The 27,835-nt window shown below is 43.5% G+C and overlaps 1 protein-coding gene across 11 annotated transcripts in view; it reads right to left on the minus strand.

Moving 5' to 3' along the window:
• Positions 1-1,040: 1,040 nt before the first annotated feature.
• The window catches only part of magi1b (membrane associated guanylate kinase, WW and PDZ domain containing 1b), a 112,267-nt gene continuing 85,472 nt past the window's right edge, over positions 1,041-27,835 (minus strand). For 3 of the 11 annotated variants that reach the window (XM_024269234.2, XM_024269237.2, XM_024269233.2), the window contains exons 13-24: positions 22,715-22,746; positions 22,224-22,268; positions 20,507-20,753; positions 16,090-16,181; positions 15,754-15,946; positions 14,332-14,709; positions 12,331-12,534; positions 9,933-10,026; positions 9,758-9,848; positions 8,961-9,104; positions 6,341-6,479; positions 1,041-2,944 (exon numbers count right to left, since the gene is read on the minus strand). In XM_024269234.2, the coding sequence (XP_024125002.1) occupies positions 1,683-2,944; positions 6,341-6,479; positions 8,961-9,104; positions 9,758-9,848; positions 9,933-10,026; positions 12,331-12,534; positions 14,332-14,709; positions 15,754-15,946; positions 16,090-16,181; positions 20,507-20,753; positions 22,224-22,268; positions 22,715-22,746 (2,921 nt within the window). In that variant the 3' untranslated portion in view covers positions 1,041-1,682. Of the gene's footprint in view, positions 2,945-4,614; positions 4,695-4,818; positions 6,480-8,960; positions 9,105-9,757; positions 9,849-9,932; positions 10,027-12,330; positions 12,535-14,331; positions 14,710-15,753; positions 15,947-16,089; positions 16,182-20,506; positions 20,754-22,223; positions 22,269-22,714; positions 22,747-27,835 lie in introns of those variants that run through there. The other 8 variants (XM_024269241.2, XM_024269235.2, XM_024269236.2 and 5 more) reach the window with 8 other exon arrangements.

The following is a 27,835-nucleotide window of genomic DNA, read 5'->3' on the forward strand; positions in this document are numbered from 1 at the left end:
ACTGCTGAAGCACTAGGAGATGAATACTTTGCGCCCCCCTTGGAATGAAGAGAAACTGGGCCAAAAATTGCTCTGATATGTTTCTGCTTGATCACGACGCTTTATCCTCTTCCCATTTCCTCTCACGAGCAGCACAGATTACGTCTACAGGGTAATCATGAATGCACTTTTTTTTTTTAACATGTGGTATTAAGTAACTCCCATGTACCACAGTGACAGAAGCCCACTTTACTAAAAAATGGGAACTGAGTGAAGAAGTTGGAGCACGATAGACCAATGATAAGCATAAAACACAAATGTATCCTTTTTAATGAGTCCTGCATGGACTTTAATAAAGTGAAAGAATTTGATTTTTAATGAACACTTAAGATGGTTGCTTTCTTGTGCCACACTGAAATGCATCATTAAAGATTTAAAAAACAAACATGTTTTGGGCGTTTTTAACGTACTTACAGCATTTTTCTCATGACATATTTTATATGAAAATCAATTCTAAAGTTGCATTTTTGAGCATTTCTTTCTTTTATTGAATCGTTGTGAATCAGGAATAGACAGAAAAACAGGCTTTCTTGTGATGTAGAAGCTAGCTACAATGGTTAGCCACAAGCTCCCTGCTCTGCTCTTTTCTTATGCATCCACTTGTATTCGACTAGATCCATGTACGTCTTTGTTTTCCTCATCCGAGATGGCATCTGGCTCAAAACTGTATAGCTAATTGAATATTACTCACCATTTTTGTTGTACTGCTAATGTTAGCTTGAGGTAGTAAGCTAGCAGGAGAGCACATAAACAGATGGATGATGGGAAGGGGGTAATGCTTACTTCACCCCAATGGTCCTATTCCTAACTCAGAGGTGAATTAACTTCTGATACTTTGCAGAAACCATGTCTTATAAAACAAGTTTTAAAAAAAAATGCATAATCATAATAATAACAAGAAACACTGAACAATTTTACAATAGAACAAAATATGAGTAAGTGCGACTTTAAATGTTGTTTATTTATGACGCAAAAAAATTGAAAACAGAACATCACAAATGTTTGTTTGTTGAATATATTTTATTTTAACATCATCATCATAGTTTAACTTTTAATGTTCCCCTTATTCTTTAAAATGATCACCTCTCAATATACACATACTGCAAACTGTCAAAAATATACAAACGAATGCAGGCTTGTGCTATAGTCTGGTCAAATGTCTAAAAAACAGTGGCACTGGGAGAAGTGAGAGAAAAGAGAGACACTGAAACCGGTAAAGACATGCACACCGGTGGGGGTGATCCTGGTGCGCGGTACCTCCATGGGATCATCGTGGAAAAGTACATACATTTCTCGGTCTGAGAGTGGGGCTCAAAATCCCCCCTCTACATATCAAGTCAAATTCAAAAGATTTCATGGAACTGTTAGGCACATCATTGTTTTTTCTGGTTTTATTTTCATTTTTTTTTTTTTTTTTTGGAAAAGTCTGTAAATGTAGAATGTTTAAACAAAAAGAAAAAAAAATCAAACTATTAAAAAAAGGCTTCAAAAGTCATTTTGGAATCACCATCTTGTTTGTAACAACATAGTTACATCGCTTATGTATGTGTGAGTATGTGTACACGTGTAGTTGCATTCCTGCAGGTTGTGAGTAGTTATGGTGTTGTGTGGGTGCTTGCTGAGGTTAGCTGACAGCTGTCCAATCAGATGCTCAGGTCTTTGGGATTCTCCTTGTAGGTTTTCTTAGGTTCAGGGAGCGAGGGCTTTGACGAGCGAGTGGTGTTGGTCTTCAGGGTGCTGTAGTACTCTCTAACTTGTTCTGCTACAAAATTGTCATCGTCCTCTTCGTCCTCTGAGTCATCCCTTCTGAAGGTCCTGACTGGGGAGATGTCTCGGCCCAGACTGCGGGCTCTGTAGCGAGGTTGAGGCGTGCTATCTCTACTGCCATAGCGCCCGTCCCTTTCCGTAAGTGCAGGTGAACGACCCCTCAACAGTGTGCTGTATTTCTGGTATGCGGAATCAAAGTCAGGAGTGCGAACTCTGGGCAGGACGGGGTCTCTGTAATCATTCGGTTGGCCACGGGATGGTATGTCTCTCAGCCTGTAGGCTCTATCCATGGTTGAGGCTTTTGCCAGTAGGCTGCTCTCCCCGAACAAGCGATCCTCTCTTCCTAAAGGCTGTAGAGTGCTGTCCCTGTTCAAGCGGTCCAAGGCTGGTGTCTCACGTAGGATGGTGTCATCAAAACCGAAGCTGGGTTCAGGAGTATGGATCGGCTCCCTCAATACCGCCTCGTCTACATTAGGCTTCTCGTTGCCACGGGTTTGCCTGTATGGCGAGGGATTCCGGTAGGGATCAGAGGAGTGGTACCGACGTCTGTTGGGGGAGTGGTACCTAGGCCGGTAAGGGGATCTGTGGCGATGAGGCGAGCGCCTGGGTGAACGGTGAGGAGAACGGTAAGGAGAGCGACGAGGGGAACGGTTAGGAGAGCGGCGAGGAGAGCGGTTGCGATGGTTAGAGGAGGAATGTTGACCATGGCGCCTCTCTGGAGAGCGGCCTCGCCTTTGGCCCCTGTGCCGGGTATCCAGGTTGTTGTCTGCACTGCGCGACCTGTGCCCTTTGTTGGGTGAACGGTGACGCCTTCGATGGTGTCCGCTTGAATGGTGCTGGTCATTTTCCTTAGAATCCTTCTTCTTATTTAGCTTGGGCCCGCTCTTTCCTGGGGACTTGGTCCTCTTGTGTTTTCCCTTGCTGGTTTTCGTGGGGGAATGGTGACGGTGTTTGGAACGATGGTGCTTGCCAGTCCCTTCAGACCGGTTGGTTGGCTCCTTACTCCGAGATGGTTGCTGGGGTTCTGGTGGAAAGCTCAACTCTGATGATGCATCATTTGGGGGCAGCGTGCTCACTTCCGCAGCGTTTTGTAACCCTGTGGCTGTGTTGGCTGAGACGCCGTCGACGACGTTGCCGTCTGCAACATAGTGTGACATACAAAGGAGGATAGAGGGATCAAACATGCTTCTAGACTCTAAAAGCTTGCATCACCTTTTGTATGAAACATGCTGACATAAAAATGAAGCTGAGGTTACTTCCAATGGAAGCCATTCTAATGTTAGTCAAATGTTAGATGGCAGAGCAGCAGCCAGTGGTAACAAGTGTAGCTTACAGAATAAAAAGCAGCAGCAGTTATGAAGCACTGAAGGGACAAACCTTTACCTTAGTCTACCGGGGCTTACCTCTCCAGGGTAGAACAGGACTGCTGGGACTGGAGGCTGCATGAGGTCACTTCCAATGAGGCGCAAATTTAAGATGCCAGTTACCTGCCTTAGTAGTGCTGTGATGCCATCATGACGACTAATACACTTTGAAAATCCAAAGCCTAACCATCGCTCTGTAAATAAATTTGTCTTTTAGGCTACATATATGTGTGGTGCGTTCCAGAATGGGCTGAACATGGGCTCTTGAATGTCCTTTTAGCATATGGTGTTCACACTGGACTGTCGCTACCTAATACTAGTGCATGTACTCATAGTTGGTGGAGGAATCTGATGAATCTGGCTCTAGGCATTTTCTTGCACGACTCTATTAGGATAAATAAGAGACTTGGTGTCATATAAATCCAGGCATGCACAAAACGCAATTATTAATTTCTTCTCCATTATCAATTTTCAAAGGGTTGGCACTACAGTGTTTTGAGAAGAACACTATATGTCACTTCCAAATACGATCAAAGTTCAACGAGTTTAACTTTCGACGTGTGTTCAATGGCTGTGTTTTGTACATAAAACTGGCTTAAATACTAGCATACCGACATGTGACTGCTAGAGTTTTAGACATAAAATGCAACATATATGTGCGTTTCAACACACTTTTTCATTGAACGGTGTCCCTTAAGCGTGCACTTAGGAGCCCGGTGTGAACGTAGCTTTATAATTTTTTGCTTTCTAGATAAGCCTTAAACTGAAATAACATTTTTTCACTTTTGCACCAACTTTTACATTTCAGTCTCAACATGATGTGTTTCTACACAGCAGTCTCTACATCAAGCAAGAAAGTATGGGCCTGTTTGATTTTAGGGATTGAAAAAGCACATGGATGGTTCCCCCCGCCAATGATGTGTCCCCTCCCTCGGAGGTTAATGGCCTTAATGATGACAGCATATTTCACCCATTCACAAAACCCTTTACCTCTGTTACTACCTCACAAGATGTACGGAGGAGTAACAGAGAACTTAAAAAAAAGGGGGGGTAATTTAGACAGTACACTATAAACAGGCTGTCATAGTGTGGCTTTTGGCTGTAAAACTGTATAAACAGTCACATTAGCTGGACTAAATGACCACCTATCGGATGTTAACAATCTTTTAACAGGGACAACGTTAAATAATATATAGCTGGCATCCACATTAGCCAGGTTTCTGATGGTACAAGGACACTTTTGAATATGTCAAGGAGAGACATCGCACATTTAAAACAAGTTGCATGGATTATTCAGGACCAAAGCCATGATGGCGGCGAGCCTGACCAAGCGCCGGTGTTAATGGATTTGCATGGATTACAGCATGACTGAGGAGAAGCCACACCACAAACATCGAGATGGAGCAGGACAGAGAACGCCAGACAACAGAGGACAGTTACAAACCGTGGTCTGATTTTGGAGAACAGAGGTCTCTCCCATCTTGTCATTTCTCACACATGCAGTGAGATGGGGAGCGGAAATCCCTGAAGGAAGACAAGAGCCCAATACAGAGACGGGAGGATGCACAAAAACAAGGAAAAAAAAGAGAAAAGGCATAGTGATTTATATTGATTTGGAACCAGTTTGAAGGAAAGAAAGGGAGAAATATTGTCTGTGCTGATTCTTAAGTGAAAAACAAGTGTTTATTTGAAATTTGAATCATTCAGAATAAAGAGACAGATCAGGGAGTTGATCGAACCCTTCAGTGAAAACCCATCAGTTACAGAGAAAATGCTCAGATTAAGTGTGACTTCCCCTTTGTGCACCCATACACATCCACCCACGCATTCATCCATCCACCTGGACATTTGGACATAGAAGCAGCAAATAAAAAAAGAAAGAAAACCAAATCCCTCACCAAAAATAAAACAAGAAAAAAAAGTGACAGCGAGACTTGCACACCCACAAGTAAGCAGTTCAGTTTTACATTGCTGACAGAAATGAACAGAAAGACTGTTAAAAGCTTGCACCAACTAAAAAAAGTACAAACAACGATCCAAAATATACAAGTTGACATGATGGCATTTCAACGCAGGTTCACACAGCACATTCTTGGCGCAAACAAACTTGACTTATTCTCAAGACAGGTAAAATGTTTCTCCACTCCAAAAAAATAAACGTTAAAAAAGCAACAGAAAAAAAAAAAAAACAGGACCGTCGACCAATACTCGTCAATACAATAAAAAAAGTTCCATAAATATTATGGAAGATAGACCATAGAAGGGGCAAAAACTTGAAATTTACACTCTTGACAAGTTCATGCAGCAATAAACTTTGAACCAATAATATGTGGCTTTGCTTCATGGCTCTGTACACTGAACAAAAATACTTGTAAAAATGCCTCTATTCATTTCATCACTGTACAAAATACAACTGGAACGTCAGTTTTTCTTGTTTTTTTTTTTTCGAATGGGGATGTGAGGAGTTCCTGTCTTCACAGCTTTTCAATGACATTAGAAATGGGCGCAAAAAAAAAAGAATGAGTCGGTAATGTGGAGCAGAGGACAGTGAGGCTTAAAGCTTTTCTCACTTAAACCCTTAAGACTTCAGTAGCTTACATTCACCTTCAATAAATATCATAAATATGTTTTTGTTGCATTTTCGACTGAGATAGGTCCTATACGCAATCATGCCATGTAATGGGTCAAGTTTCCTCATCTCGTCAAAGCTAATGTGGTGTTTAATGAGGGAATGGAGCCATTGACAAGAAACGGATCTTTCTCTTGCTCTGGTTTTCAAATCCTGTAAAGAAGAAGCCCACCATCATTGTGTCAAGTCCCAGCAGATCGCTTTCGCCCAGAGGCCAGGAGGTGAAAAGTGACGGCGGGATGACATGGAAACTGAAAGCAGGTGACAGCACAAGGGGCAACAGCACCCACAGGAGCAACTTCCACCTCTGCGCCCCCACTCAAATCCAAAAGTCTAGGAGTGACCGCCACCACAAAGAGACCCAAAGCCCCAGAAATCCCCACTTTCACTTTTTCTTTTTCTCAAATCCGGAGAGTGGGAATGGATCCAGGATTCGTGATTTTTAGTTCTTGCCCCTTCAACCCACCACCATCTGCTGGGCGCCCCCTGGCTCAGGGTGTGAAGATGGGTGAGAAGGGAATGTTTTCGTAGATTGACCCACCATATTCAGGCACAGAGCCGTCACCCCTCTTGAGCACCAGATGGACTCGGCGGCCTCCATTCTTGATGAGCTCGATGGCCCGAGCGTGCTTCATACCTTTGGTGCTCTCGCCGTTGATCTCCAGGATTTCGTCGCCAACCTGGCGGGAGGGGGGACGGGAGAAGGGTGGAAAAGACAAGAGGGGGGAAAAAGATGGTAGGTGGATTGACAGGTGAAGATGGAAGGAGGAAGATGTAAATCAGAGTGAGGAAGGAGAGGAGACAGTGGAGCAACACAAACAAGGAGCACAGAGGTTTTAAAGGGACGTGATGGCAGGAGAGGAGAAGGGAAGGGTGGACAGATCGACAAAAAAAAAGTCACAAATCAAATTTAAAGAACAACTTCCACATAAATCCATTCAACAGTTAGAGTCAAAAAAGCAACAACTTTGCTTCAGTGAGAACAGGAATTAGAGGGAATTTCTTTGAACCAACTCCTCAGGTTATCCGTCAGTGCTGCCGGCACCGAGGGAATACTTCTTTGAATCTCTCACTGACACCTCTCTGCCTCACAGAGCTGCTGCTATTAATAACTCCCCTAACAAGGTGCACAAACTGCCACACTCATGCATGCATATGGAGAAGGGGGGAATGCATGAGACCCCCACTCCCATGTTTTCCTTCGCTTAGGCACTGAAGAAACAAATCCCTCCATCATCACTGTGCTGATAACAAGCTCCCTGCATGCGTCACATCAAGCAACAGCCAGCATCAACACAACCTGCTTCCTGCATTTTCAGTCAAATCAAACTGCTAATTCTATTTTCTCACGACGGATTCCACGCCAACGTCGCCTAACAAGTTCTCTGTAAACTGCAGCTTAATTAAAATGTACATTTTCCAGCAGGGGTTCTGCTTGAGGACTCGCAGCATCCGTGTTTTCACTTTGCTCTCACACAGTGAATAATTACCTGCCTGAGTCAGCAGGTGACTGTGTTTTAACGCACCCGAGCGTGGCTTGCAATAATTGAGGATGCATTATGCGTGTGCGGTTTTAACGAGCGACGGTGTTTTGACGGCGCGAGTCTCCGAGGCGGTCATGAGCTAATCACAACAGGCAGCTGTTTCAGGCTGCACCTGAAAGGGAGAAATTTTCATTGTGTAACCAGATCACAAATATTGTTAGAAGCAGCAGTGAGACGTGCAAAGAGGTAATGCTTGGCTGTGTTGTTGGAACTAGAAAAAAGTGAATTACCAAAGGGTAATAAGAGTCTCAAATTGATCTGATTTTTATTTGACAAGATGTGGGATTAAAGACTAAATCAAAATCTCAGAAATCTGGAGGAATGTATGCCAAATTAAAACTAATTTTCTTAAAAAAATGAAAGATTTTAGCTAATTAAAGGTATAATTTTTACTTGTATCAGGTAGAAATACCCAAACTATGGTGGCATTGAAGGGAAAAGTCACATCAACAAATAACTCACTGGAAAAAAAACTAAACGAAAAAACATTGCATTTTAGAAATCAAAACCAAAATGAAACATTTCAGAGGTATGATTACATTTGTTCATTATTTTAACAGAGTTTTTTGGCCTGAAGTGATACTGGATATATTCCGTACTAATTATTAACTTTTATTATATATGAACATTGAAAATGCATTGAAACCAAACAAACGTCATTGTCCAATCAGTGATGTCCCTTAGAACATTTTCTAGTTTCCTAAATTATTTCTTATTTAGTTTCTGGAATTTTATTGTGAATTTCTGTAAAAAAAAAATGTTTTTTTCTATCACCTATTTTGCTATTTCAATAATCGTAATTTTGGCCGTACATTGTGAGGAAAACTTGCGACGTGCAATATCAGTGATCAATATTGCGATAACGGTATAACTTACGCTGCATGAACAAAAATCAAAACAAAAAACCACTAAATATGTAATTTCCATTTCACTCCGACAGTTTTATTGAAATAAAAATTGTCTACAAAGGAGGCGGGTACCTAAACATAAAAGGGCTCCACTGATTGGTCAACGACCTGTAGGGTCTGATTATTCATAAGCGTTTTGGGCTTTATTTGAATAGTTAAATACGTCAAGTTGCCCCTATTTTGTCTTAGCATGTGTGTAAACATTTAAGCTAACCATTTATTGCAGTTTACGCCATCTTTTGCTGTACGCATATTGTATATGCTGATTTTGCGATAACTGTAAATTTGTGATTTATTGTGGAGGCCTAGTTGTGATCTTTTATCTGTTTTAGTATTGAGGGATTTGTTGGTGTGATTTGCCCTTAAGGGCCACCGCACGAGCCAGTTTAAAATGAACCAACAGAGCTGGCGTAAACTCCCAGAAGGCTGCAGGTGAACATTCACTGTAGTGTTTAAAATAAAATAGAAATAAAACCGAATAGAGCAATCACTGTTGTACAGCCTTCATTTAACCCTCGCAAAAAGAAGAAATTAGCATAAATATAAAGCTAATTGAAATTCATTTGTTTGTTAAACTGCTAGGAGGCTGACTGAGAATGAGCCGACTTCCCGGGCTGAGTCAGGGCTGGAGCCGTGTGAGCGCAGAGCAGGAGGCTGCTGCTGCAGCTGTGTCTACATGGGGGAGGAATTAGTCGCCTTGTGTCTGTACCCTCATCTTTCCGTTGCGCACAGCTGCTCCGTCCTCGGCGAGCCGCAGCACGTACAGGTCCATGTTGTACTCTCTGCCTCCCCGCAGACTGAAGCCGAAGCCTTTGTTGTCTCGCTCCAGATCTACGGAGTAGAACTCTCCATCCTGATGGCGGCAGGCCACACGAGCGCGTGGGGGAGAACGGGGACAGAGGGAAGACATTAGCATCAAGGTTGCTTTTGTGATTCAGCTTGTGTGTGCCCTTTTGCAGTGGTCTCCTATTTCTGGATCATGGGACAAATGCCACCTTCAGGAAAGTCACACCCATTTAATAGCTGTGCCAGACTGTCCCTTTGTGTGTGTGTGCGTGCATATGGTCAGGTGTAAGGATGCTGAATTATTGATGCCCTGGGCTTGGAGCGATAGAGAGCCAGACGGCACCGCAAGGACAGGCACAGTCTCTGCAGCCCACTAATCTCCTGTGCCGAGGGATCAATGCTATCAGAGAGCGCCATCTCCACGGCTGCAGATGGATTCGGCGCTGTGCGCGGTGGACTGGGGTGCCACGCTGAAAGCAAACAGGCTTTCCTTAATGCGCAGCCACTCGGATAGCACTGACAGGTACTTGAAAAGAGGCGAAGAAATAGAAATGTGCGTTGTGTTTGTCTTTGGGAAGCAGAGGATAAATGGGAGCTCGGGCGCTTTAACAGCTTGGCTGGATCTTTAAGAAGACAATGTGCTTTAAAAGAGTGTTGAGTGCTTAGCTGTTTGATAGAGACATGAAACGGATGGATGGGCAGTGGAGAGACGTTCAATACCTGGGCAGGCGAGGGCTGTGCAGGGGGCTGGGGCAGGGGCGCTTGGGGGGGTTTGTAGTCAAAGGATTCCTGTTTGGGTTTGGTGTTGGTCCTGAAACAAGAACACAAATGTTACAAAACCACGATTATAAAGTTTATTTAAAAAAAATAAAAAATTTCCCAGCATGCTCCTCACCTGGCTTCGGGAGCAGCCTGCTGCTGAGGAGTGTGAGTCGTGGTTATAGTGGCGATCTTATCTGCGTTCGTCAACAGGGATGCATTTGATGACTCTGCAGAAAGTAAGAACAGGAAATAAAATTAATAAACTTTGATCATCAGATGACATGAAAAATCTTCAAATTTGCTTTGAATTTTCGGGCAAAATAATGTTTTTTTTTTTTTTATGATAGAGGCTATGTCTGAATTCCCACCCTAATCCCTAAACACTAAAAAACAATATAGTGCAGGACTATCTAGTGCCCTGGATTTTAAAATCAATTCAGACACCATAGTCACTATTTTTTTTTCTAAAGGGCTGATATGACATCACCTATTTCCCAAAGTTAAAATTGAATCAATACGAACAGTTTAAGACATCAATTTGAGACTCCACTGTGTTCTGATTATGAAAACGTGGATAGTTTGTTGAAAAAAAATTCTCAAAAATTGTTCAAACGCAATGCATCATGGTCTATATGTGTCAATGCAGTGAGCATAGATGCACACTGGTTTTTCGCAAAGACTTCTTGGAAATTTCAATTTTGGAATTGTAGACAGCTCTACAAACACACTATATAATGCATTATATAGTGAGTAGGGAAGGAATTCGGACATAGCCAGAGACATTAAAACATTTGCTCTCCAACATGGTTCCTGATCAACTTCTTGTTCAGCTTCTGCACTTCCCGCATCACCAGGAATCAAGACAATACACTAAAACTCTGATCTGTTGGGGATTATAATTTTCATTTTATCTCCTCTTGAATTATGTCTAATATTCCACTGACATCCCAGCTCCTGATTGCAACACTTTCTTTTTTTAATCGTCGCTCTGATAAAATCATCATCTGCTGCTATTGAACAAAGACGTGAGCCGACAACAGACTCCTGTTAAAGAACTCCTCCTGCAGCATGAATAAACCCACCTTTAGCTCAGCGGCCTAATCTTTTATCAGCCATCATCATGCAGTCTGGAAATAAAAACTTTCATTCAATGTGGCAGCTTAAGAGCAACTCTGCCACTCCAGCTCTCCCTCTCACCTGTCCGTCTTTCTCTCCTCCTCAGAGCAACATAAGCTCAACCCTAAAAACCAGAGAGTTTTGGATAACCCCTGTTTTAATTCTCATCACCTCCAGGTTCTTACGATTCAATCCGTATGTTATCCTTCATTCCTAAGAGCACCTGTAAACTGTTTGTGACCCTAAAAGCACCCCCTGTTCGGACCTAAACTGACCGAGTGAAAGGCAAAGAAAAGAAACAGCTGATTATATAGAAGAATCCAACTTCAGTTTTACAATATGAGCGATAAAAGAAAAATCCTGTTTTTCTCTGTTCGCTTACAATGGGAGAACAAAAATGAAGAGAGCTGCTTGTGCATCCACAAAGCATTAGCTGCAGACAAACGCAGCAGCAGTCAGGAAGAAAATCTGCGCCTGAACTCCTGCACAGGTAAACGTCACTTTCTAAGACGCTCCCACGGCGCCTTTGAATCCCATCGCCGACTCAAAGCCAGTCTAACCGTCCGCTGACTGTTTTCCACTTTTCTTAGACAAACAAAAGCTGTTGAGAATTAGGAAAAAACAAACCGCAATTCCCTCTCTGCGCTCCTGCTCGTTCTGTGTCAGAATGTCTTTCTTTGACAGCAACATAGAGCAGAACTTCCTCCTAAAGCCTTTTCCTGTTATTCTCCTCAGAAGGATGCCGGCTCACTCCTCTCATCAACCGCTGTGATGGGGGGAAAGAGGGCGAAACACAAAACCTCTCCGCTCATAAGAACCGAGGGGGAAATCAACAATATTGCTGCGGTCTCTACAAGTGTTGCCGGTTTGACGGGGCGCATCGCCTCACAGACACCCGCACATTTAATTAAACGGAACCGTGTTCTGTCAGCACAAAGAAACCGCAGCTCTCAGTCCATCAGCACAACAAGCGGCGCTTTAGGTTTTTCCTCTAAAAAGCAAACCGCCGCAAACACACACACAAAAGGCCGGTGTGCATCGCTCGGCTCCACACTAACGGATCTTGAATGTTTAAAAAGCACAGGTATGCCAACGGCATGAAACGGCTGGGAAAATTCTCAAACATCCCCAATGAAGCGGTTCTGTCAACACAGTCGGGCTGTTCTGCTCTCTGTGCCGCAGAAAGCTGATGAGTAGCTCCTTAAAGACTTTCTGTAATTTTCCACAGAGACATAAAGCGAAGTTAAATCAAGGTTTTTTGGTTTAATAAAGACTTTCACAGATGGAGCTATGATTGTATTTTCCAGCACAGCTTGTGCACAGCAATGCTTTGTTCAGGTTTCATGAAGGCAGCACAGCCTGTGTCACAGCTTTAATGCATAAAAGCACACAAAGAGCTTGTTGCCATTGCTCACCGTCTCCTGGGATGATGCGTAGCGTGACGGTGTTTCCGGCCTCCTTGATGAGGTTGACGATGTCCGAGTGGGACTTGTTGGTGATGGAGCATCCGTTCACGGCCAGGATGCGGTCGCCGACCTTCAGCTTCCCGCAGCGGTCTGCTGGGCTCCCCTCAATGATTCGCCCTATTTTGTGAGGCATGGCCACACATGCATTTCCAGCTTTTTGGCAACCGTTAACATGTCGGGACGAATCAGTGTGTTTGCGTTTGTGTTTGGAGAAGCAGGAAAGGAGATGGAAGAAAAAAAAAGGAGAAAAGGAGCAGAAAGAGCGTTAATTCACCAGCAGCCATCAGAGAGCCAAGCCAAGGTCGCTGAGAGAGAAGAGGACTAGGATGCAGCAGACTGTTGTGAAGGAGTCAGAACATTAAAAGCTCCTAAAATCATAACTCCAGTGCTTCCAAAACCTTTTACCCAATGTCTCTCTTCTTCCAGTCTAAAAAAGCTTAACAAACATATACTGCATTTCCACCTGGGCAGCAAAAAAGGCTAAAGGGCTAAGAAATTCTGCGTCCCAGATACCTGCACCTGCAGAGGGTTAGGACGCCACGACCATGGATCAGAGCCGACACCTCACCAACTCCCCACAGCTGTTTCCCCTCCTCTGTCTGCAGACCGAGGCGTGCAATCAATCTCTCCACGCTCGTCTTACTCTTCATCATTACTCATTTAACCCGTGCACCACCCCCCTGCCTTTTACGCTACATCTAACTTGTCTAACCTCCACCCCTTTGTGTCGCTTTGGATTAATCTAAATACGTTAGGCTGCAAAAGATGGAATGAAGGAAGTTCAAAGACCTACTTCGATGAAAATGGGGTTTTTAACATGTTCTTGTGGCATTTTTTTATTGATAAAATTACATTTCTGAGTATTTCTTTATTCAAATCGTTGTGAATTAGGAGCAGATGAAAAAATGATGTAAAGTTACCGTGCCACAAGCTCACTGCTCCTGACCATTCTGATCCATTCAGGTGGAGACAAATAGATCCATGTACATCTTTGTTTTCCTTGTCTGAGCTGCCATCTGGTTTAAAACTGTATGGATGGATACCTCCAACATTGCTGACCATTATTGTTGCACCGGTAATGTTTGGTTTGGAGTGTGAGGGGCTGTAAGCTAGCGGGAGAGAGTGCAGTTTCAGCCACAACTCAGATTCCTAATGAACATCTGTCATTCTGCCTGAAAACAGCATAATCATAATTAAAAGACCACTAATAACGAATTTACAACATATCAAAAAATGATCAGAGTGAGACTTCTTTATTTTGATGATGCCAAACTATGAAGCGGAGTTTTGTCCAACTGGTTCCATTCATCCACAGGTGAGAGCTTAGAGGCGTAGCACCTAAAGCGAAAGCAAAGAGTGCAGCACCCAGAAAAAAGGAGAAGAAGAAGGAACCACAACATTGCTCCAGCTTTTAAATCTATGCAAAACCAAAGAGCATCAAGCCAAACTAAAAAAAGATTTGAAGTGACTCAGTTTTGAAATAAACCTCATTAAAACTGATCAATTCTACAACTCATCCTGTTTGTAGCATTACACTCTCATTAAGTTGTCATTAGGCTTTTAGAGCCAACTTGCTCCGCCGAAGCTATTCAAGTTGAGCTGAATAATACAAGTGGCTTACGTAAGACCCACTTCACTTGTGATCAATTATAAAAGCCTTGTGTGGCTGGAGCAGCAGCTGCAGGGAGAACTGGGGGTGTCTGGGCTTGACAGGCCGCAGAGAAAATGAAGCAAAAGAAGCAGCCCTCTCTTGAAGGCTGCCAGAAGAGTAAATAGCCAGAAGATGTGCTGGCTGTGTTGCTGTTTGGTGCGCTGTGGTTTTAAAAGATGATACAACGGATCAGCAGACACAAAGAGCGCCCCCAAAGATGAGGAAAGGTGTGTTTTAGGATGAGGAATGGGGAAATTCTTAAACCGTTTCAGGAGGTGAAGAGGTGAAGTGTTTCTTACCAAAAGTGGTGCCCGCTTCCGGCCGTGACACTGAGGAAACGATGACGAAGCCGAATCCTTCGTTCTCGCCGCGGCGGATCTCAACGTCGTACGGTTGCAGAGCGGAGGAGGGGGCGATGGAGGTGCTGTTTGGAGGCTGCGAGGAGGTGCTGTTGGCAGACGCAGCGGCGACCACGGCGTTCCCGCCGACCGGCATCCCCGTTCCTCCTCCGCCGCTGCCGATCCCGGAGGTGGAGCCGCTGCCGGAGCTGACGGTGTTGAGGGAGTTCTGGCTGCCCTGCAAGGTGCGCTTCCCCATGTCCTCCGTCAGGCTGGGCGCCTGGTTGCTGCTGTGGTGGGAGGACGCCGGCGATGGGGGCACGTCTCCTTCTGCTTTGACTGCAGAAGAGATTAAAGTGAGAAACAAGGATGTTTAAAGAGGAAGCAATCTAAAATTAGAACTGTCAGCACATAACCTACTACCTGAAAAACATTACAATAAACAGATTTTTCTCCGCGTTTGAAGATTGTTTGTCTTGGTCAAAAATAAACCCTTCACACAGCAAAGAAGTCAATCTGTTCTCTCATCTGTTTTGAAGAGCAGAGGAGAACGTGGCCTGCCTGCAGGATTTTGACATTTCCTTCCATATTTCATTTCCCGCACAGCTCCTCGGTGAAGGCGCCTCGTACTCGCTGCACTCTGGGGCAGACAGGGAACACAGCGACGCACTAAGTCTGGCTGCTGAAGGCTGACCAGCCTCTCTGTCATGTTTATAGGCTTTTCTTGACTGTCTGCTCAGAGAAGGGCAGAGCAAAGTGGCGTTGCACTGATATGTGTGTCCTGATGGCACTGATGAGGTGTGAGTGCTTGCTCCTGGATGCTGCTTTCATATCCGTATACACAGACAGCAGGGCTGGCATGGTTTTTAAATAACCTATTTAATGCAAAGTCAACTATTTTGAGCTTTTAACTGTATTACAATGTTAATCCCTCACAAAAAGCAGTCCATCTTAATACAGTCTATAGTTCCAAATAGGAAGCACCTGCTGGTTCCAAGAAGTCAAAATCCCATAACCTTCTATTGAGAAATAGACAGTTATTTCTCAGTCATTTTATTTTATTTGCTCTGATACCTTCTTATTTAAACTTTCTTTCTAGTCCTAATTTTTTTCCTTCCTGATAATTTTCATTATTGCAAGTTATTCAAGTTATAAGCTGACCAATCAGATGCCTCAGTAAAAGCATGTGGTGACCCCACCTCAAACGTGTGATTGACAGCACCTCCCAAGCCGCTTTCAGTGGAAGGATTGTGGGACTCACTGTGTTTGAATGGTGCAAAGACTGGGCTGCAATCTGACATCAATCCCCGCCCACTTCAACCCCAACAACCACAACAGCTACTGAGTTTGGGCTCCGACTCCTTCAGTCAGGTGGACTCTTACCGGCGTAGCTGGTTTTGCGTCTCACAGTGAGGTTGACGTGGCCCTGCTTGGCAGCTTGCTGCATCAGCTGCACCACCAGTTGGTGCGACTTTCCCACCACTGCCGTCCCATCCACGCATATCAGTTCATCGCCGGATCGCAGGCGTCCATCTTCATCTGCAGCGCCGTACTTTACTATGTGGCCGATGTAGATCTAAAAACCAAGCAGGAGATGTTTGCATGTTTTTAAACTCCTGCTGTGAGATTATCCTATGGTATTTCAGAAGGGAACTTGTGTCCAAAGACTAATAATTGTCCTTTATAGGCTTTAACTTGCAGGAAGAATCACAGACTCACAGGCTCTCCCGGCTCGTTGCCTCCAAGGATCCTGAATCCGAAGCCGGTGTCCTTCCTCCACAGGAAAATGTCCTGCTCCTGGAAGTCTGGAACTGTGAAATCAACAAAGCACAATCAACCTTTCTGCATAACAAGCCATCTCAGGGGAAGAGGCTGTAGCTGCAGCGGTGCCAGAGCAATCTGTGCTGCATGCAAGTACACGTTTTTCTTCATTCTGTCAATCAATTTTATAAAACACAAAGGGGGGGGGGCTTTTACCTCATATTCTCTTTCTTATTTGAAAAAGTGAATCCTTTTTTGTCGTGAAAGCTTTCATAGAGGATGATCAAAGACGGAACAGAGAACTGGTCCATCAAATGAACAAAAATCTATTTTTGGGAATGAAACTTTACTAAAGAAATGCACACTTTCTGTCAGCGTTTCCAAAATTAGAAATCTATCTGTAAAGCTTTCATTTGATGTCCAGAAAAATGGCTGCTATTTTAAGCTTTTGAATCATTTAGAGCGATGTTTTTGTTGCTCGGATTCCGCCATGAAGTGCATCCATTCTCACTCGAGCCTGTGTCCTTTCCACCTGACTAAAGTGCTAATAAAGACCGGAGTGGGCTTTGTCCTGCGAGTCTAGAATGCTTAGTTCATGTTAGGCTCAAAGGCAGAGCTGAGTGCTGGAGTTTGCACGTTAGGAGGAGGATTCTGGGCTTCAGAAGAAGCGCTGCACAGAAGAAGAGCTGACAGCTCATGGTTTATGTAGCAGAGGAGATTGCTCTCACAGGGGAGACAAAGATGCATATATGTGCATCCCCGTGTGTATATACAGACATATAAATAAGCTTTTCTAATCATTTTTGCTCATCTGTGTGTAAGCTGAGGGTCGGATGTTTGCACTAAATGTTTAACGGATTTAAGAGGAGGATTTAGAATGTTTTTCATGAATTTTTCTCTTTGTTTGAAGCCGACTCCGACTTGCATCTTTTTGGGAAAAAAAAAACGAAAAATGTTCCACAATGAGATGGTGGAGCACGCGTGTGCGCTGGCATGCATTTGCACGATCGCAGCTGTGGAGTATGTACTGACAAACATGGCCCTTCGAGCAAACTCTCGAGGAGATTTTCTTTCGCTCTGGCAAACGCCAGCGATGCTAAGAAGAGCGAAACCACAAAGAAGCTGCAGTGTGGCAGACAGAATGAGGAGCCGCTTTCCAATCTGTTCCTTCAGTAGACATTTAAAAATCCCAGAGAAGCTCAGCTATCTCCTATAATCTATCACAGTGTTGCTGTGGGGGAACCGGGAGAGGAGGAGTCAAAGGGTAACCGTTGCAATCTGTTCCTGCACTGACATGGGTCAAACTGCACAGTCCGTCTCTGCTGACGAATGGATCCAATAGCGATACACAAACCGGCCAGCCGAGATAAATTAAAACAGGATATATGTAAAACGAAAGGTGATTACTGCTACTTAAGAATACAAGTGGCTCAATCAATGTGAAAGCTGCACTAGGAGCATGCTAGTGGCTATCAGAGCAGTCCAGGTCACCCAGTCTGCTTTAAATCCTGGATTCCTCAAAGTTCCTATGAGGCATTTCTGTCAGAATTCTATTTTATGGGGATCTGTCACGTAAAAAAAGTAGAAAACTTCTTTAAAAAAAGTGCAAATCACATCAACAACTGAATAGATGAGGATGTTCGTCTGTCATTTACATCAGGGGAGTCAAACTCATTTTGGTTTGCATTCAACCCGTGGGTCAGACCAGTAACATGAAGGAAAGTAATGTTTGGTCAACTTGTTATCTGTAGCTTTGTTTTGTTCTCGGTTGGAAAAATGCTTAAACAACCTAGTAGCTTAATAGCTTATTATTATTATTATCTTTTCGACAACGACATTTTGGTAATTGTGGTGTCCCACCTCATATGTTTTATAGCGGTGAGGCTGGCAGGGAACCAAACTGCATCTTACCCAGACGTGGAACGTGCTGGCAAAGAAAGGCGGTTTATTTCTTTTTCTTTGAGTAATTTCACATTATGCCCATTTCTTTAAATAACCATAACTCACCACAGGAATGGGCTAGAAACATGTTTTTTTCCCTCAACGTCCTTATATTTTTTTTATCTTCGTAACTGGGCCGGATCAGACCATGTGGTCCGGCCCGCGGGCCATATGTTTGACACCTCTGATTGAAATGTATTAATCATGAAGGGATAAAAGATACGCTCCTTACTTATTGTAAAACTTGTATTATATGGGGACATTAACTCATACTTCCTTTTACTTTTTCTTATTTTGTTTTGAACATTTCATTTTGATCTCTGGAAATTATTTTCCGAAACTCTTTATTTAGCTTCCTTTCTCTGGGTTTTAGCTTTTTTTTTTTAATTGCTGTAGAGATCTTTCTTAAGAATGTTTTTGCGTTGAGTGATTTGTTGATGAGATTTGCACTTGACCATAGCATATAAAGCTGTTTTGTTTGTTTGAGGCGTCGCCAGTGACTCTTAAACACAAAATCTTTAACATATTGTAATTTTTTTTATTTTTAAACGCCTAAAATTCATAAAATTCTAAGACAAATAAAACTGATAAAATATGGGATTTTTTTTCAACACAGAGACTTATTTTTTATACTACTGTCTCTCCTATTTTATTGTTTCTAACCTTAACAGAGGATATAAAGGCTATTCTTATCGTTTTCTGAGACCCAGATGAGGGAGGGCTGTCCACTGACGTCCACTGACATCCACTACACTCTGGCTGTCAATTACACGCCACGTGGCGCCGTGGCAAAAGTGTGCCAGAGGTGTCATTCTTGAGGTTGCTAGTTATCATCATTAGTTTTAAAGGACATGACTGAAACATGTGGGAGCTTCCGGCTCCACATTGATCCCCTCAGACACAATCTGCACTCTGAAGCTCATTATTTCCAGCAGCCTGGAACACACACTGATGGTTTGTCAGTGCAGCGAGCTGGCGGCTGTCAGTGTTCGAATTAAATGAAATGTTCTCTGTGACAAATACCTGCACAGTCAATAAAAGCTAGCCGGTTAAGCAGGACAGAATAATAATTCAACAGTTGTGCGTTTTCTTGCATTGCAGTCATCAATATGTGGTGAGCAACAAAATACCCTGTTCAGTATTCATAACGTCACCAAATGAATTTATTCTAAAACAAGCACCAGATTGGTTTAAACAAATCTATAATCTTGGTTGGAAATCTCTAAGAAGCTTTGTGGATTTTTTTTTGGAGTTACTTTGCACAGTTTACTCTTCAGGGAAATATGTTTTAGGACTGAGAAGACCGTCTTCACTGTCTGCAGCGACATTTAATAAAAAGTTTTATCAACTGAAACTTTGCTTTTTCTCTCTGATCTGTAAACACAACAAAAATATTTCCTTGATGTTTTCATTTCATCAGTGGTTTCATCCTCCATCGACACAACAGGTGAAACATTCAATATATACAATACCCTAAAAAAGGCACGTTTACTTTGTTATTCTTTATGGTAATGGGTAAAACATCCATGTGAGCAATAATATTTAGCAAAATATGCAAAATTTGACATTTTATCCTGATTGAGTGAAGGTTAAATCCCCATTCATGATTAAATCGATAAAGGAAGAATCAGAAAAAAGGCTCAGATGAAAACAACATTCTTTTGTCATTTTTAGGCCAAAAAAAAGAAAAAGTCTTGCTTTCTAGGACATAGTTTCTGCAGAGCAGCAGTAGTTCATACGTAATTCGCCTCTGAATGTGAGTGGGACTCTTGTTGTGGAGTATGCCTCCCCCGCTTCCAATCAGCAATTTGTTTACACATTCTCCTGCTAGCTTACAGCCCCTCACAACCCCAAGCTAATATTAGCAGTGGAACAAAAATGGTGAGCAATATTGAAGCTTTTTAGCCATACAGTTTTTGACCAGATACCAGCTCAGACGAGGAAAACGAAGATGATCTAGTCAACTAAAGTCCATCTATCAGAATGGAGCGGAGATAGGAGTTTCTGGCTGGCCCAGTAAATTTTCTATTATTTGCTCCTGATTCACAATAATTTGAATCTTATTTTTCTTTATATGTCTTCAGTCGTCAGAAAAAGGCTACAAGAACAAGTTAAAGCACAAGTTTCGGAGTAGGCCTTGAATTTCACTATGTGTGTGCTAAAGAAGTGATTCATTTCTGCAGATGTTCCAAGGGCATCTGTGGATCTTAGAGAAGGCAAATGAGGCTGAAATGTGGAGACTTGCTCTTACAGATGTTTCCACTGTTTTAGTGCAGCATGCATGTGTTCATCTGAGCATAAAGCAGCAGTTAGCCCCCAATGAGAGTTTGCGACTCTTACCAGGCAAATTTTTTTTTTGTTAGTTCCTCTCCCAAATCAATGTGCACATGCACCGCGCCCTCCACCAACCGCCACCAAAAATCCATATACTTACGCCTACTTTCATACATGCTCCTGGACTGGGCCCAGATCTTAAAGGGATCTGGTTTTCTCTGGATGGTGCCGTCCCCTTGGGAGTCTTGGGCGGGTAATCCTGGCAAGGGCTGCGACGGGGGCGGGGGAGCGCTGCTTTCGTTGAGCGGGGCCGCCAGGGACTGGTGCACAGGTGAGTCCGTGTGGGCGCTCCGATGGCTGGAGACGCTGTGCTGTGAGCTGTTCTGGCTGTCTTTCCTCGACAACTGCTGTTGGAGAAGTAAATCGATCTGGTTTAGCGCTTCCCATGTGGGGGGATTTGCCTTCAACTTGACAGACAGGTAGACAAAAACATAAAGGTTATTGCATCTTTAGCAGAAGAGAGGACGAACGGGACGGGAAATGGAGCTCTACAGAGGCAAAAATTGAAAAAAGAAGCTGCAAATATGTCTACGATTCCTGTAATGCAAGCCTGTCAACACAAAGAAGCCGCTCATTCAGATAATTCTTCAGAAAAGGAGTATGAAGTCATGATTAAGTCATTTAGCTATGTCAGAGAAACACTGCGGTGCAATTTACAAGGCTATGCTGACTATTCTCTCTGCTTAAAAGAGAGCAATGTATTAAGAGAGAATAAGAATTCCTGCCGCATGAAGAAATGCATTTGCAGTTGAGGAAACACTTGAGGGATTTAAATTGGAAGCAGGATTTTACTGGTTCGGGAAGAAATGTGAAAATCCTCATAAATTGCCAGTGGCCCCTCAATAACATGGGCACTTGAGCACCTGCTCAAGGATTTGAGGCGAGGTAAAGCACGCCGATAGTCCCAAGCACAAGCTTTTTCTGCAAGTTCAAGTTGAGATCCTGCTTCTCTCTTTTTGCAAAGACACTGGATGCGTCTTTGCAGTCACTCCCTTGCAGCTTTTCTGCAAGACTTTGTCACGCTGCAACAACTCCAAACACGGGGAGGTGAAGTGAAAAGGTTACAGGCAAAGATATTTTAAGACAATAAAAGGACTTTTCTCATAAAGTTGGTTGCACGTCACTTTGAGCGAAGTGGACAAAAATACACCAGGAAAAAAAAAGGGGGAGGCGGCTTCATCTATTCCCAGAAATCAAAGTGTTTGGCCTTCAAAGTGCAGCTATGTCTTTAATAAATTCACACTCATTACATACTGAATCAGCCTCCCACACCTCTGCAATTCATGTTTATATTCATGCTTGTTAGACGTAAAGGAAGTGTGATCCTGCAGGAGATAGAAAGTGTGACATGGAGTCTATGCTGTAAATCAATTGAGATATAATTAAAGAAAAAGCATTTCCTGCTCCAGCTGATGTTTCCCCCTTCCATTGCACCTTTATGTTTGTTTATTTTTGCCTTTATTCAGAATACACCTCATTCCATCATTAAGACAGCAGGTTCTGCTTTTCCTCTCAGGTTTCAGCTGCAAACAAATCTCCTGTTTCTGATGGATCTATTAGATTTGACCTTCTGCAGCCCTGCTCAATTACACTGCTCCAATAACTTACCAAGATAAGGAGGAGTATAAGAGAAAGGAGGTGGAAAAATCCGTCCTGCCTCCTCGGATTCAAACATGCAAGGCTGCACGCCTGGGTGCATCGAGCGTCACACACCAACACCGTTACCCTTTTGAGGTTCCCCCCTCCCCTCTATTACCTCACAAGAAAGCCTCCACCAGCAACAAACACAGCAGCTGTCAAAAAAGAACACCACATACCATGCGAGTGTAATCTCTGTACGGGGGGGCCGCGTCAACATAGTCCTGCAAAACAGAATGTGACACACGTGCGTTCAGTCGGGCTAGCGGCCGCTCAACGCGGACGCTGCAGGACCAGGCCGCTCTGATCACGCATTCCGCTCTCACACAACAAACTTAGCAACCAGCGTGATGCGCTCATCAGCGTGTTAGCAACCCAGCTCACACGGCGCATCAAAGCCCCCCTCGCCCCATCCCCTGCCAGAAAGAGAAAAGGAGGGAGGGGGCCACGGAGAGGGCTCCTGTGAAGCTACAGGGATCCTCCACCCCCGCACAGCACAGCTTCCCATGTCTACAAACAGACCCAACAGCATCAGCACAAGTTTCACCACTGGGGGTGTGGAGATAAGGAGGAGAAAGTGAGCAGAAATCTCTCCCTAGAAGCAGCTGTTAATGGAGGAGGTTGTGGATGGAGGGAATGGAGGAGAGAAGAGATGGAAACTACTGCTTACCAGTTTGGGGCTCTTCTTTGCAGGTGCCACTCCTGTCAAGTAAAAAAAAAAAACAACAGACAAAAGAGAAGGTTACCAGAGCAGTTTGTAGTCCATGTTCAGATGAAAAAAAACACAAAAAGCTCTCAAATATGTGCGCAGACTCCCAAACAAAACGATGCTCATCGAGCCTTCAACTCCCTCCTCTCCTCTCTGGCTGCATAGTTCCTTTGCTCGCACATCCGCGGCTGGCGTTTGAAGAAGAGGAGAAGGGGGGGTAGTAGGGAGGTAGGGGGGGTGGCCAGCGCGATCTATCTGCATCACTGCCGCGGCCAACGCTTGGCTTGACTGGTGCAGCGAAAGAGCGGCGCCAGCCCCAAGGGCTAACCCGGCGCTCACTAGACCTTGGCTACCCGGCAGTGGCAGCGCACGCCTCACAGCCATGAAAGAGTGAGTTGAGAGGCGGGGAGCGTTAGGAAGGGGGGAGGACACGCTGGCTCCTGGAGCGCAATTAAGCCGGAGAATAAAGAGAGGAGGAAAGCGAGTTTGGCTCTGGAGTTCCTGGCCGTAGCATTACCCATGGAGAAGGAGTCCAAGAAACTGAACATTAAATTATAGGCAACCGTCAGTTCTCCTCTTACTGAGACCATCTTCATGTGTCCGCTGAGCGCCACGCTCCACTTTCGAAGGCTCCAGCATCTATAGGCAGTCGGTGCGTCCTCCAGGTCTCTCCCTTTCCTGATGCCTTTTCTTTTTTTTTTTTCTCCCCCCCTTCTCTCTCCCTCTCTCCCTCTCGCTCGCCTCGCCGCACACTGTCCTCCCTCCCGCTCCTTCCTTCCTTCATCATCATCGCCCTCCCTCTTCCTCTCCATCCCAGTCTGCCTCCCATCCTCACACCATGGTAAACATCTATTCAGCTGCACACGCAGGCGAGCATGAGGTGGTTGCGTGCTGTCATGCGTTCGAGGAGTGACAGACGCCTCTCTGAGGCTGAACGCAAAGTTTTGACAGCAGAAATGTCATAATCAGAGAGGAACGAGCACAGTCCTGACTGAGGCTTCACTGAGATGAGAGTGGAACAAGGAAATACACTCCTCAGAATGACCTCTTTTTAAGTGAGGGTGTAACAATTATTTCTATTCATATCATAATTAGTGGTGGCTCATACGATTTATAGTCAATATTGGTTCATTTTGAACAATCTGACTCACTGATAATTCTCAGAAGTCTTTCAAAGTCCTTGCATTTCTAGTAAGATAATCAATTGTAAACTAAATATGTGAACAAACAAACAAGAAAATAAGAATAAATGGCAAAGTTCTGTTGTTTTCCACGTAAAATGATACAAACAGAACATTTTTAGAACATTATGACTATTATACTGTTAATTCAAAGTGTTTCCACACATTGGACTGTAATAATGGCTTGATCAATTGCTGCTGCCATCACATTTGTTGTCGGCCGTGATGGTCATCGGTAAAATAAACCCACAGTACTTCAATCCAAATGGTACTTTCCAATATTGATGTATACATTTATTTCATTTTGAAATATAATGTATAGGTAGATATGAATAACAACTTGCTTCAGATAGAACAATCTGGTTGGATTACAGGAATATAAACTGATTAATCGATAAACCGGTTAATCGTTACACTTCTTTTTTTTTTTTTTTTTTACTTTGTGAAAAACGCTGTTATTTTTTGACAAATACCTCTGATACACATTAAACACGTGTGAAACAAGAAAATGGGCCACTTTTGTGTGTCAATCCTTCAGGGATGGGGAGAGGATGAGATCTTTTACACAGACGCGCGCTCTCTCGTCTCCATCGCTCAGACGTCTCGGTTCATTCTGTTCTGACAGCTCCAACTGTGTTACGTCTGCTGCTTTTCTTCACTCCTTGCTACTCCGCTTCGCACCTCACCCGCCTGCCCGCCCACTATCACCGCACACACTTTTTACACTTCCAATCAATACAGCTCATTTACCTGGGAGCACCAGCAATCCCTTAAATTAAAATCAAACCGGCGGGCCAAAGCGATTCTCTCTGGACTTTAGATGCTGCCAGTCAAGGAGAAAAGATCAACTCTGTTTCATCTACCACGCGGCATTTCCAACTGACAGAAAAACAGGACGTAAACTGACCGTGTTCAGGCACTTAGAGCGTCTGTGTTGTTGAAAGAAATGCTGTAAAAACATCATCAGAACATCCCTCAGAAGACAATCAGTCAAGTCATCTGAAAGGTCAAACAATTAACCTGTTCCTTAAAATCGAAAGCCTTCTATATTTAAAGAAAAAAAAAAACAGAGTGAGGAAAAGTCAACATCAGATTTATAGACAGAAGCGCCTCTGGAGGGTTTTGTGTCTGTGGTTTGAACTTCACAGCTTTAGAAGTTCCTCGATGAAAAGCTGGCGTGGGTGTTTGTGCCAGCCTCCAGTTCTAATTACAATCAGGAACAAGAGGAAGCATGGTCCTAGACAGGTGAGCGAGCAACCTTTTTTTTGTTAACCTGAGTGAGAGGGCTCAGCACAGACATTTGAGTTGCAGCTCATTTATCATTTTCTTAATCGGGTTTTTACAAACAGTGCAAGAAAAATTCACAAAAAGGAAGTGAATTGTACTGATCAACCCAATATATTTGTCTAAGAAGAACAAACTGTACTGAAAAATGCTTAATTCCTCGGCAAACAAACAGAAATCCAACCAGTTTTCACATTATCGACGTTTTTCAGAGTGATAGTCTAAGTTTGATTTCGTTCTGCTGAACTTCACAGTTCTCCATCACATTCAGGAACCAAACAGGCAGCCCAGCAGAGACTAAACGGAGGACATTACTAAACAGATTACGCTGTCTCTACACTCCCAGCGTGAGCACGCTATTGGAATTTGCCAAAGAAAGATGGCCTCCGACGGGTGGGTCCATCTGTCACCGTGGCGACAGTACCTGGCGACCGTGGCGACTGACAGACGGTCTCCAGGCAACTGTTGTGGTGGTGAGCTGCTCTGTGCTGTACACTGAACGAGACAAAAGCTCGCATCAGCTGTGCGCATCAGACGCTCAAATGTAACGGACCTTCAGTTTATTCAGAGATTCCCTCTACAGGTCTTTGAATGCTTAAACATAAAAAAACAGTTAAAGTTCTCCAGAAAGGATTGGACCTAATGTGTTTTTATATTTTTAACTGTTTGTCTTTTATTGAAAAGAAAAAAAACCTGGTGAAATGGCTCCCCTTCCACAGAGGATACCCCGGCAGAGACAGTCTGCCGAGCATTGTCATGGAAACAAAAGATGGTGCAGTGGTTGAGATTTACTACTCGACTAACGTCTACTGAGGTCTAAAGAAACGGGAGACTGGGGAGGTTGGGGTAAAAGCAGCTCGTCTCCTCTGCGAGCAACAGGCAGTGATTCACTGACTCTGTAATGGAGCGTGCCACAGATGAGCGATGGTGAACTGTTTGCACCTGGTTGGCAGTCTGTTCCCCTGACCGTTGCTTTTCCAGACTGTAATTCTGTTTGTTGTGGGGCCGTTGTACTGTTTGGTCATCACAATTTTTACAGCCAAGTGAGGGAAAAAAAAAGAAAAATACAAGGCTCCCTGTTCATACCGGGAATCAATTTCCTGCTATGGTCTGTGTAAGGAGCCATCAGCAGCAGTTATCTCTTTCTAATGGGCAACTCCAAGACTGTCAGCATCCAATGAGTCATGCCAGGAACTGCAGTTTTGTTTATGCCGCCTAAATGGTGTCCTCAATGTACTTAGACCTTAAGGCACTTTGAAACATTTTGCTATGTTCCCACCAGCTTCGACAACGTGAATTGAAGCGACCACTTCCAATATAACGTCTAGGTAAACAAACATGAATGTGCCTTTCGGGATTTCATGTTCAAAAGGAGTTTAAACAAATATACTCCTCGTGTGTCAGGAGATTCATAACCCCCTATTGTAACAGTAAAATCTGTCCAGCACAAGAGGTCTTCAGCTGTTATTTGCTTGCTCAAATATTGGAAAGCACAAGTAAGACAAAAAAACAACAAAAAAAAAAAACCTCGTCAGACAGTTTTTGGATTCTATGTACAATTCAACGGAATCAGTTGAACTTTGACCAATGAGGGGTTTGTTGAGCCTGGTTTCCACTGAACAGTATTTTGAGCAATTCCATTTTAAAATGGACCCTTTTAACAGTGCTGAACCGTGCTTCTTGGAGGCAACCATTAGTTGTAGATCCATGGAAAAGTGGAACGGAACAGTTGAGGCGGAGTCACTGTAGTCATTCGCTGATTGGCAGAAAGTGATGAAGACATTAGAAAGCACCAAAATAGTGCTCATTTAGGCTAACGTTTCCAACATTAACATTCAGGTTCTTATGGTTTTCTGTGTATTCTTTTGCTCACGAGTCTATAATGAAAATCCCTGCAAACAGCATGAAGGTCTGGCCTGCAGCGGAACTGCGAACGCTCGTTGGCGACGGTGTGATACAGGGTGAGCTAGCGGGACACTAGTGGTCTACACCACGCATGCGCCCTAAAAACAAACCCCTCAGTGGAACCAAGGCTTAACTGACTTAAGCATCTTCTAAAATTCATGGAAGAGATAACCAAAAATTGATCATGAAGGAGAAATTCATAATTGCGGTTTATCCTCGGCCGGAATAATATGACACTAAGCCTTTTTACGTATCGTAATGGAGCTGTGAAAGAAAAAGCTTAGAGAAAGATTTGCAAAGTTTGCACCGCTTTGACATTACACACCAAGCCTCTTCCACCTGAATATATGTGCTAGTGTGAACACTGTATGCTAAAAGCGCATTCAAGAACCTGGTTAAGCGCATTTTGGATGTGTGTGAAATTCACTGTGTGAATACAGCATGTAGCATTTCTGTAGATTTGCTCACTACAACACTAATAAGCTATCAGGCAATAAGATGCATTTGCGTAGAAAAGACAATAAAATCCACATAGTTCTTCAACACCAGGTGAAAGCATGTCTTGGATTTAAATGTTTGGCTTCTGATTTATGAAATGAAATCTTATAAAGTATGCGATGAAGCTGAATAAATGTTTTATCTTTATAACCTTTCATTAGCCTGTCCGGTGGGAATGTGGTAAAAAGAAGAAAAGGTTCCAGCTCTCATTCTA

Source organism: Oryzias melastigma, linkage group LG5 (genome assembly GCF_002922805.2).
Source record: "Oryzias melastigma strain HK-1 linkage group LG5, ASM292280v2, whole genome shotgun sequence".
In the NCBI taxonomy this organism is placed as follows: Eukaryota; Metazoa; Chordata; class Actinopteri; order Beloniformes; family Adrianichthyidae; genus Oryzias; species Oryzias melastigma.